Below are 12030 nucleotides of genomic sequence, written 5' to 3'. Positions count from 1 at the left end.
GTCTGTGGCCACAGGGCGCTGGGACCCCCCCAGAGCATCAACAACTGTGAATGCCAAAAAGCTGGTGGAGGCGGGGTCTGTGTGTGACAAGATGAGGGGACATCTTTAATCAAGGGCCACAGGTTGACAGCAAAAAGGCAAGGACTATGTAAGTACGTACAGGCAAATGTAATCCGGCTCACTGTAAACATACGCATCTACCTGTCCATCCTCCTCCCCCAGCCGCTCCCCGATGAGTGGACACCTCCTAAGTGTAAGATTCCCTGCCTGGTGCTATGAAAATTTTAAAAAACAAGCTTTTACTTTAACAAACGACAAGTCAAAGAAAAAAAAAGGGGGGGAGGTTAGACAGGTACACCATCTCGATGGTTAACAAAACCAACGAACCTGAGGCAAAAGCCACACTCTTTTCCCAATTTAAGTAAATCATACCCGTATCCACTAAAGACAGCACACACGGACAGAATATTACCAAGAGTTTCAATCTTAGTGTTTTGAAATCAGACATTCTCCCTCATCTTCAGGCAAAGATGCTCTTTTATGGTCTCTCTAAAAACTTTCCAAGCCCTGAGGTGGCTTTAGAAACAGAAGCACACTGGAGATCTCCCTCTGATGTGCCCCAGCTGGAAACAGAGGCCCAGACGCAGCTCCTGCTCCCCTCCCCCCGGCACACTTCCACCTCTGCAAGGCATCTAGCATGGGGGTGCGGTGGGGACCAGGACAGGGCTGACGGAATGCCCGGATGATCCCGATGCAGGGTATTCACGCACGCCATGGGTTTCCTCCCCCTTTCCAGCATGTGCGGACCTCGACAGCACTGCTGCAAAAAGGTGTTAGCAACAGCAGGAATCCTCACTCTGCCTGCTCGAAACATTAATAGGGCATTAAAAAAAGCTTAATTTAGATACAATTCACATACCATAGAGTTTAACCTTTTAAAGTGTATGATTCAGTGTTTTTCAGCATATTCACAAAGTTATGCACCCATCACAATTCCAGAGCATTTTTCTTCACTCAAAAAAGAAACCTCATTCCCATTAGCTGTCATTCTCCATTCTCCTATCCACTAGCCACTGGCAACCATAAATAAATCTATGATCTCTATGGATTTACTTACTCTGGACATTTCACATAAATGGAATCATATAGTATGCAGCTTCTTTAACCTAGCATACTTTCAAGGTTCATCCATGTTGTGGTGTGTGTCAGTCCTGTATTTCTTTTTATGGCTGAGTAATATTCCACTGTATGGATATATTATTTTTATCTATCAGTTGGTGGACATTTGGTTGTTTCTACTTTTTGGCTTTTAAGAATAATGCTGTTATGAACATTCATATATAAGGTTTTGTGTGAACATGTTTTCATTTCTCTTGGTTATATAACCAGGAGAAGAATTTGTTTAAACCTCCGAGGAACTGCCAGTTTTCCATACTGGTTGCATCATTTTATATTCCTACCGGCCATGTACGAGGGTTCCAGTGTCTCCACGCCCTTGCTGCTACTCAGCTCTTTTTGATTAGAGCCCTCCTAGTTAATGGGAAGTAGTATCTCATGGGTTTGATTTGCATTTCTCTAATGATTAATGATGTTGAACATCTTTTTCATGTGCTTATTGGATATTTATCTTCTTTGGAGAAGTCTCTATTCAAATCCTGTGCCCATTTTTAAATTGGGTTATTGTCTTTTCATTGTTGAGTTGTAAGAGTTCTCTACATAATCGGATATGAGCTTCTTGTCAGACATATGATCTGCAAACATTTTCTCCCATTCTGTGGGCTGTCTTTTCACTTTCCTAATGATATCTTTTGAAGCACAAAATTTTTAATTTTAATTAAGTCCAATTTATTTTTTCTTTGGTTCTTTGTGCTTTTGGTGTCATATCTAAGAAATTATTACCAAATACAAGGTCAGAAAGATTTACTGATATGCTTTCTTCTAAGAATTTTTTTTTTTAAGCTCTTACATTTAGGTCTCTAATCCATTAAAATTTTTGTATGTGGTGTGAGAAAGGAGTTAAATTCATTCTCTTGCATGTGGACGGACAGCCAGTTGTCTCGGTATAACATGATGGTTTTTTTTAACCCTCGTAGATGTTTTTACATTTTAATTTTTTTGCAGCTTTATTGAGATGTAATTGACATATAATATTATGTAAGTTTAAGGAGCATATGTTGATTTGATACTCATAGACTGCAAAATGATTACAATCACAGCATTATCTAATACTTCCATCATCTCACATAATTACCTTTCCTGTCGTGAGAACATTTAATATCTACTCTTAGCAACTTTCAAGCACATAATATACTATTATTAACTATAGTGACCATGTTGTAGGTTAGATCCCCAGAACTTACTGGATTTCTAACTGGAAGTGTACAATTCAGGGACGACACTGGAAGAAGAGTGGCTGACAGGGGCATCTGGGGCCATCATTTTTCCTGGCTGGTCCCTCTCTGGCCCAGGACCCCTGTAGTAGTTGTTGACTTCCTTCTCAGACCAGGGGGACGATGGCCACACACCAGTGTGAAACAGGCAGGGTGTGGGGTCTCTGGGAGTCAAGCTTGGTTGTGCAAGGGAACATAGCTCCCAGCACCATCAAATATAGCTCCCAAAGCCCAAAGCCCCAAACAAGAATGTGTGGAAAGGAAGCACCCAGAGTACCAGCGAGCCTACAGAGGAGCCCCCGTGGGCCGACTTCATTAGATGCCAGGGTCCAGGAAGCAGCAGTAAAGCCTCCTCCTGGGAGCGGTCTTTTTGCTGAACTCAGACTTCCCTTATGTCCTTGCAGGGTCCTTATGGGGACGTGGGTGGGAACTGGAAAAGGCAGCTGTAATTACTCTATGAGGATTTTTTATGAGGGATCTCACCTTCGAACTGCTGTCCTCTCTCCTGAGAACCTCCTAGGCAGCCCCCATGCCCCATGCAAGGGCTGAGCCTTGAGTGAGAAGCCTAGTTCAAGGGCAGGCCTCACTGAACTATTGTTGTTTGCAGTGTGTTGCTCTGGGTTCTTGCCTGGAACAACCTGGCCCAGGAGGTCCTGAGTGACTCTGGAATGGCAAACAGTCTCTGCTCCTTGGCCCAGAGGGGCTGTTTGCAGAATCAAGTGTCACATTCTTACAGATCAAGTTACCCCAGGCCCAGCTGGAGGTGATCTCTAGCTGCTGCAGATACAGCTGTCGAGGCAGTCCTGCTGCCTCTTGGGCCTCTCCTCATTGACCCCACACTGAGGATATGAATTTGCTTATCTCCATGGTGGCCTTGCTAGAGGGCATAGCCCCCCGCCCCACTGAAGTACATGTGAACTGGAACCCAGCTTACTGTAGCCTTCTCCTGGATGCTTGTTCGTGATGGCTCCTCATGTCCCAGTCCCCTTCTGGCTTCTGTGTGTGCACCCTCACACCACCCCGCTTCCAGGCCTAGAGCCATGGGCAAAGGGAACAACACGAGGGATGACCATAAAGAAATCCTCCCCGGCTGGGGCCATCTGGGGCCATGGTCTCCATTCCCAGGGGCTAGGCATCTTGGGCAGACACTGGGGAGGTGCCAGAGGTTCTGGCCCCCTAGGGCAGTGGGAAGCGTTGAGCATGGTATTTAAGAGCTCGGCTTGAGAACCCATCTGAGTTAGGTTCAGATCAGATGTTCGTTCTACCACGTACTGGCTGTGCAACTCTGCGAAAGTCTTACCCTCTCTAAGCCTTAGTTTCCTCATCTGTAGAGTAGGGGCGGTAAGTACCCCTATTAAACGAGATAAAACGTGTACTGGGCCTGAGGCTTACCACAGTCTGTGCTCAATAAATGGGGGCTACTAAATAGCAAACATACCATAACCCGAACCACTGGCACGGGACAAACTGCTCTCTAAGTTTTGGAACGAATGACTGAGGTCTAGGGCATAGTGTGAAATGTCTCTGAGTGGGGAGACTTCAGATCTGGGAAAATTTCAGTGTTCTGGTGGGAGGTAGGGAGGCTTGAAGGAAGAGAGGGGGTCACCTGTGACCCTACCAACCCCACAATCAGGGAGGGAGACCTGCCCACCTCTCAGTTGAGATTGGCCAAAGATGGCAGAAGAAAAAGCCTGGCCACATCCCCGGTCTGCTTAGCCACAGTCCCATAAGCATCTCTCAAAAGTCCAGACCTGCGTGGTGGTCCCTGGAGCTGAGGGATGTCAGTCAGAGGGAGGAGGGCAGTCATATCTGCAAGAAGCCACCGTAAGTGACTTACGTTCTCACAGTGCCATGGTTGCCGAGAAAGCCTCTAGCTCCGCCCTCCCTATGCTCCCACCATTTAAAGACTACAAAGAGCAGGACTCCAGCACCTTCCCTCGGGCCTGGCTGACGGAGTGCTGTGAGTTTCAGGGGAGCTGTCCTGGGGCCTTTGCCCTCCAGAGGACAAGGCCGGGAGCCTTGTAAAGTTCGATGAGATCCTGACCCATGTGGGTGGAGACGACATGTCGGGGCAGGACAGTCCTCTGCCGGTGGGGGGAGAGCAACACTTCCTGGGTGGGCTGCCAAGGCTGGGGCCCTCTCAGCGGTCACTGTGGACAGGGCAGAGCCTACCCGACTCTCCCAGCCTGTCTCCCAGTGGCCCACTAGCCACTCTTCCGACCTTGTGAGCCCTCAGGCCCAGCTGGCTTAAGATGGAACCAGACTGTCGGGCAGGGCTGCGTGCACAGCAGGAGGAGGGGGGGCGGAAGGAAAACTCACTCCAAGAGCTACTTCGGGGAATGACAGGCCTCGCTCAACTGAACTAACTGCCGCCTCCCCGTGGGGCGCTAACAGCGCCTTCCTCCCCAGGCCGCTTCACCCACTTCTGGCTCTTGCTCGTCTGCATGGCTGGGAACCGGCCTCCTTTCTCAGCAGCTCTGATAAAAGCCAACACTGCTGAGCTCTCCTGCCGGCCGGCGGGGCCCTGGGCCGGGTGCTGCTGGCCCATTAGGAGCGGGCAGAGCTCGGACAGGAGCCCAGTGTCCCGATTCAGGGCATGCCCTCCACTGCGCTGAGGATTTGCCGAGGACTAAGAGGCTTTTACTCAGGTGACATTACTGACAGCACATAGTCTTCCAGCCCCACAAGGGACAATGCACAGCTGTCTGGCTGGGGCCCAGGAGGCAACGACATGGGTCTCAGGAGAGAGGCATCCTTCACGGGGCGGAGAAGAGCAAGAGTTTCACTTCCTGCCCTGCTGAGGACCGGTCCTGCCGAATGATGCTTGCCTCGCATTTCTGGTTTGGAGAAGGGGGCTCTGGCAAGCAGCTCACGTGACCGCCGCTGGCCCAGGGGCAGACAGATGCTGTCGGGAGCGCTCTGTACACAAAACCAGGCCGCTGGGGTGGGCGGCCGGGGAGCCAGCCCTGCAGATGTTACTAAGTGAAACCTGATGTGGCGACATGAGAATCTGCAGAACGTTTCACAAACAACCTTCCCTGGGATGTTTTGGATTGAGTTTTGTGGCTATGACGCGAAGGAGCCTCACATGTCAGGATAAAAATAGCTCCGGCCTCAATACACAACGTGAGTTACAGTTCAACAAAACCAGATGGGAAAACATTAGCTGCCCAGCCCAGGCCCAGCAGCGTCTCTGCTCTGCTCCCACCTCCTGTCTACCTCTCTGCCAGCCCCGCTAGTAGGCATCTGGACTGGCTGTCCTGAGAATGTGGGGGAAGGGCTAGACGGCCCAGACGAGATCCAGGTCCTGTCCCCAACTGGTAGGGCAGTCTTGAGGAAGTGACACCTTCTCCAGGGTGGCAGTTCCTGTCTGTGAGCCTCACAGGGATAAGGAACTTAATGCTGCAGTTCCTGGCACAGGAAGTGCTCTGAGGGGGGGCTGCGTGATTGGGAGGCTGGTCTGGAATCGAGGGGGACAGGTGGGGAGGGGCTAGCCTCTCTGGGAGAGAGGGAGGCCTGGGGCTCTTGTGAAGCAGGCTCTCGGGGGGGTTGTGGAGTCTGCTGAATCAGAGCCCAAAACCCACCACTGTGTGGACAGAAGGGTTGTTAGGATGGGGAGCCCTCTGCCCCAGGCAGCCACCCAAATCCAGGAAGCTTTCCAGCTGCCCAGGTCAGAGCAAGAGGCAGGCTCATGGGCCAGAGCAGGGCCCGAGAGGAGCCTGAAGCTGACATGCAGTGGAGAGGGGCTGCACGAGCAGAGCTGCGGCCGCTGCGGGAGCGAGCGGAGCCGGGACCACGGGTGGCGCTGGAGAGAGGGAGGCGAGGAAGGGGCCCTCGGGCTGATCAACACTGATGGGCCTGCGCTGGAGGGGGCGAGGCTCTCCATTTGGCAACGGACAGTGGTGTTGGGGGGCCTCAGACCGGCACTGGTGCCTGGGTGATCCGCCCTGGTGCCCCCTCCTGCACGTCATCATAATGGACTCTGAAAAACGCCTAATGCCGGGACTCAGAGATGAATGAGTACAACAGACCCCTGTGGTCTGAGCTGCTACTTCTCAGACTGTGAGGAGCACACAAGTCACTTGGTGATCCTGATAAAGTACGATTCTGAGTCTGGGGTGGGCCTGAGTGTCCCCATTTCTGAGGAGCTTCTAGGTGACACTGAGGCTGCATAACCGGCACCTTGAGCAGTAAAGGTCTAAGAGGTCGCAGCCAGGAGGGAACCAGATGTGAACTCCAGCACGCACGCAGAGAGTGACGGGTGGGCGGAACAGGGTGGGCGAACAGAGGCAGCAGAGGACTCTGGCCTGGGCTCCTCTGGAAAGCCACACAGAGGCCGGCCGTCTGAGCTGGCCTGAAGCAGGCGTGAGCTTCTGTAATAAGGACAGAAGCAAAGGCAGCTCATCACATGGATTCATCTTAGCCCCCTCCAGGAAGAGCTCACAGAGCCTCCGAGCACCCCATCACCCAATTTACAGAGGAAGGAGAGGCGGTACAAGGCAGGACACTTGACCAAGGTCACAGGACAGGCAGAGCAGAGAGCTGGGCCGTGAATCTAGACCTTTCCAACCCCAGAGCCTGTGCTCTTTTACGCTGCCTGAGAGCGTGTGTGGGAAGAGCCACAGCAAGGCTTCTAGGGGCTGGGAAACAGCCGGGTGTGGCTGGAGGGGGTGAAGGCTGCAGAAGGGAAGGGAATGAGGTGTTGAGGTGTCCTGAGGCCAGAATGGGGTCCCTGAAGAAACTGTGAAGAGGAGGGACACTCCCAAGGACTGCCAGGCTGGGTGCCAACCCAGCACCAGAGGAGACTGCTGGACTGACAACCACAGCTCTGCTCCCCCGCTCGGGCGGTAGAAACTTCTAGTGCTGGATGAGGCTGGGGTCCACCTGTGCTCCCTCCTCTGAGTGCGGGGATGAAGAGAGAGAGCAGGCTCAGGCCGGCTCCGGGGTCAGCGCCACCGCCTGTTGCAATCCGTCACCCCAGGTGGGAATGACAAGGCTGCTCTCCTCTCAGAGATGTCGCAAGCGAATCCACAGTGAGGTTCGGCGAGCTGACGTGGGGGGGGTGCTACAGTCCTAGTAAGAGCTCGACGGGGATGGCTTTTCTAGCTTTCTTCTGGACCTTCTTTCTGTATTTGGCTACACTAGCCTGGGCTATAAGGAACGAAACTGAATCAGAACATTTCCCTTCTGCCCATGTTTTTAGAGCTAGGGTCAAACTCCACCTTGGACCAGAGAGCCCTGATGTAAGCAGTTTTATTCCACTAAGAATGGGCCCTGTGGCCAGAAGGGAAGGACAGGAAAGACTGGGTTTAGGGGCCAATGTCAGTCCTGGGTGACACCTTTGGCCCTGGATTGCCACGATGCTGCTGTGCTTGGCTAAGGCTGCCCCCACTCCTGTGGCAGAGATGTCCAAGCCCCAGGAGGGCCGGGCACGTCTCTGACTGGGGACTGGTCCCAGGCTCAGGGTCAGGCCCCTCGGGTCTGCTGGAGGAGAGATCGTCATTCCCTCTGCAGAGCCTGGCAGAGCCTCGGCTGACACTCCTCCGAGTGAGACAGGCAGAGAAGGCACACATGTTGCCAAGTCACAGGAGACTCGAATGGTTGTTTTGTTTCATTTTACCAAATTACAATCTAGGGAGACAGGGAAATGTGGTGTCCCTTCACTGGCTTCCCTAGAGGCACCCCACCCGGGTGGCTCCCCTCCTGATTCTCCCAGAGGTGGCTCTCTTCCTAGCCTGGGGCTCTGCAAAGGTCAGGAATGGAGGAGGTGTGGGAGAAGTGACACCCTCGTCTCTGTCCACACAGCTCTGCACTGGAGGGAGGGACGCTTCTGCTCGGGCAGGGCAGAGGAAAATCCCAGGGAGCAACTCTGCCTTGTGGGCCCCGGGGGCCGCTGCTGTGGCACATTTAGGCCAGCACAGCAGCTACCCCACTGCTGCACTCGGTCTGCACCACTGGAGTGTACAGACCAAAACGCAGGTGGGGCCATTTAGTTCCTAACGAGTGCCACTGATTTCATCTTTGCCAGGCTTCCCGCCTCCTTGGCTTTCCAGAAAGGGGTGGGGTGGGGAGATCTGCCCTAAAGGGTTGTAGAGCTACAGTCCACAAGCTCTCAGAGCTGTGCCCTGGAGAGCCAGAGGAAAGCGGAATCCAAACAGGAAGAGGGTCTGGCCCTGTGGCTGCCGTCCGTGTGTACAGCCAGATGGTGACAGACAGAATGACCCCCTTGCCTGCCTACCTGCCTGAGAAGCAATGTGACAAAGAACAGCCTGCAGAGAAATGAGTGTATATTTTCTGCATGTTTTCTGACCTAGCAGCTACCCTCAGCAACCTTGGTGCCCGGTGTGTGCCCTCCCCAAGGCCGCTAGGGCCCACTTCTGGCTTCCCATGCTCTTCTATTACTGGCATGAGCTTGACCTTGACCTTTCAAAAGCAAAGACCTGTTTGAAAAATCTGGTACCAGCTGTGGATGCACATGCATGCAAGATTCCCACACTCCTTGAAATGCACGTATGAATCTCAGGCTAAGAGTGTGTGGCCCTTGGTGCTGTGAATCCTTAAGGCAAAAAGCATTGTTGGCTGGAGGCACTTCCTTGGTGTTCTTTCCAGAATGGAATTTCTTACCATCTGGCATACTCGTTGTTTTTCTATAAATCCAGGGTGAATCCCTGACTGATATGAGCCAGTCTGACAGCCTTGGTGAGCTGGGGCAAGTCTTTACTGCCTCAGGCTCGTTAGTGGCCCACCCACCTTGATGGGGCCGGGAGCTGGGGGGTTCAGAGCGCTTTGCCATCCAACTATCCCCCAGCCCTTGTTCCCAAGCAGCTGAAAGGCTTGCTCCTGCAAGGCCAGGCCCTATAGCTCCAGGGTGCACTCCGCCCTCTCCAGCAGACCTGGGCTGCCCGAGGCCATTTTTTCTGGCTCATCCTTCCATTAACAAGTAAGCATTTCAGTCATTCACTTCTCTATGCCAGAAGAAAGAGAAAAGCCACCTTCTAGATGGACAGCTCACAGTCCTGGGAGATCAAGGCGTCCTTTCCCTGCCTGGGGCTGAGCCGCCTTAGCTTTCTGCTTCTGCCACCGAGGAGCATGGGATGCTCCGAAAGGGGATCTGAGCGCTGGCCTGCGCTCTGCAGGGGCCTCGGCTTGGCTGCTGCCCCCTCTTCCAGTCAGGTCTCACTGCCACCCTGTCCTTGCCCCTCAGGCCTTCCCTTCCTCAAGGAAGAGCCTTCTATTCCTCACCCTTCTCATGGAGGGCCCTGTCCCCACACTCGACCTATGGGAGTCCTGTCATCCAGCCTGAAGACTTCAGCTTGACCCCCATATGGGACAGAGGGTGGGAACCTCAGCAGGGGTCCCGGGTCAGGATGTGGGAGCCTCCCTGACTATGGCCTCTGACTACCCACAGGAAGCTGGGCTCACTGGCAAGGAAACCACCGCATCCTGGGGAAACGAGAAGGAAGCTGGGCTGCCGCCACAGCCCCTAACTCCTTCCTTGCTTCGGTCAGACGTGGCTGGAAACTTGGGATCCGCTGCAGGCAGGGTGTGCGCAGTGGTGGTGGCCTGAAGCCTGAGGTCCTACATGCAAGGGCCGGGATGGAGCTGACTCAGGTATCGCAGGGGAGCCGTCCACAGTGCGTGGGCCTTCTGTGACGACCTCGCAGCCTGGGGTGCGGCCAGGCCTGCAGGGCTTTGGTGGCTCACTGAGCGGGTGCTCCCCGGTGTTCTCTGGGACCAGTCTGGTGCGACTGCAGGGGGAAGCTGCTGCTGACGGGCCCCGAATCTATTTGACGCTTGGCTTCTGCATTAGCGGAAGAGCTATGTAGGGCCCTGTGCCTGGAGGTTGAGAGCCGCTCAGGGGGCAAAAAGACACCCCAGGCAAACACCCAAGATTCGCTGGGGTTTCTCCTATTGACTTGCCTCCCTGGGCATTTTCCAGGATGCTGCTGTTGGAGGGAACTGGCGTCTGCCTGGGAGGGAGGTGCTGGGAGTGTACTTGCCTGGGAGAAGGGCTGCCTGATGTCTAGATGGAGCCCAAAGGGTGACCACCAGGAACACCACGGCCACCTTCGTGGCCAAGGACTGCCCAGAAACATCCTGTTTGAATTATGCTGTCTCTTGCCTGGGCTGCCTGCCATGTTGAGAGCTATTTTTAGCTTCTTGGTAAGGAAGGAAATGGCTGCCTAGTCTTCCACCTGTGAGATCTGACTCCAAAGCCCCCTGCTTCTTGGCTGGGGAGACACTGCCCCAGGGAAAGAATGGCTCAAAAGAATAAAAAGCGCAGGAAGATGAGGAAAGGGGGAAGTGAGGGTTTCTCACAGAGGTGAGGGGCCTGCGGGGTGAGCCAGGAGCCAGCGAGACAGCAAGGGCCACCTGCCTCTCGCAGAGTGGCAGATCACTAATCCCTCACACTTGTGCAGAACTCCAGAGCTCAAGGGGGACAGCCCCAGTCCAGCATGAGACCAAGCACTGATGTTCCCAGGGTCCCTGAGGTTGGACACATCGGGGAATACTTACTGGGAGTGGGCAGCAGGCTGGCTCTGCCAGGGGTGGGCACCTGAAGCTCTGAGTGGCTGACCCGGAGGTCAGGGCCATCGAGGGGGCCTAGGTCATCCGTCTGGCCTGCAGGGGAGGAAGCAATTTCGGCCAACACCTCCAGATCCTTCAGGATAACCTGGGGGAGAAAAGCAGAGGATGATGGACAAGGATCTCGAGAGAGAGCTGTGGATGGAGACAGAGAGCTGTCTCCAGGAAGTGGGGAGGGGTCTGCAGAGGGTGGCGGGCTGCTGAGAGCATGGCTATAACAGTGCTCGGAAAATTCTTCAAAGGACGAGATTGAAGAGAACAAAGACAGGGAGTGGACAAGAGCAACTGGAAGCAGGAAGCTGGAATCTGAGGCTGGAGGTGACCTTTCCCATGACCACTCCTCTCAGGTCCCGTGGTGGGGACCTCAAGGGTCCTTAGAAGACGCAGGGCTCAGGCGCCAGTGCAGTCTGTGCAGTGCACGTCTCAGAGCTCCTGGGTTGCTCGCGCTCGGTCCATGACCCAGAGATGCCCTCTGGGCCCTACTTCCGGGTATGGCAACCACAGCCTTGCCCACTATTGGGCCACAAGACAGATCCTTCTGCCATGGCAGACCCCAAGGACCCGCCACATTTGGGGTGTGACTCTGGGCTTCATGACAAAGGACTCCCTAACTTCCTTGCTATTCATTCTCGGCTGCCTCCGGGGTGTTCATGCACGAATGTGAGTGGGTGAGGCCCCTGAGCCTAACCCCTGCCCGCCAAGCTCTTCCAAGGAAGATGCATAACTGAGTGTGGAGAATAGTCCAGAGTGTACGCTCAAGTTAGTGCTGTGTCACATGGTCTCCCAGGGCTGCCCCAATAATCCAGAGAGCCCTGAACCAGTGGAAGTGATGCAGAGCTCCAGGTGGGCCCCCGGTACCGTAAGAGGCCAGCTGGTGACATACGGTGACGTCAATCAAGGTAAGGCTACTCCAGTGCTCTTGGTGAGCTGATGAAAATGTTCTGGAGTTAGATAATGATGGTTACGTAACCTTGTCAATACCCTAAAACCACTACATTATATACCTTAAAAGACAGAATTTTTTCTTAAAAGAAAAAAAAAGGCTGCTAATCTT

The 12030-nt window shown here is 53.8% G+C and overlaps 1 protein-coding gene across 1 annotated transcript in view; it reads right to left on the bottom strand.

The window, feature by feature from the left end:
* VAC14 (Vac14, PIKFYVE complex component) overlaps positions 1 to 12030 on the bottom strand; it is a 97996-nt gene that overhangs the window by 38991 nt on the left and 46975 nt on the right. Inside the window, exons 13-16 of the mRNA XM_006909837.3 lie at positions 10908 to 11064; positions 6418 to 6430; positions 5868 to 5889; positions 2185 to 2193 (exon numbers count right to left, since the gene is read on the bottom strand). Coding sequence (XP_006909899.1) covers positions 2185 to 2193; positions 5868 to 5889; positions 6418 to 6430; positions 10908 to 11064 — 201 coding nt within the window. The remainder of the gene's footprint in view (positions 1 to 2184; positions 2194 to 5867; positions 5890 to 6417; positions 6431 to 10907; positions 11065 to 12030) is intronic.

Source organism: Pteropus alecto, unplaced genomic scaffold, assembly GCF_000325575.1.
Source record: "Pteropus alecto unplaced genomic scaffold, ASM32557v1 scaffold42, whole genome shotgun sequence".
NCBI lineage: Eukaryota > Metazoa > Chordata > Mammalia > Chiroptera > Pteropodidae > Pteropus > Pteropus alecto.
This window is presented reverse-complemented; position numbering and strand designations above follow the sequence as displayed.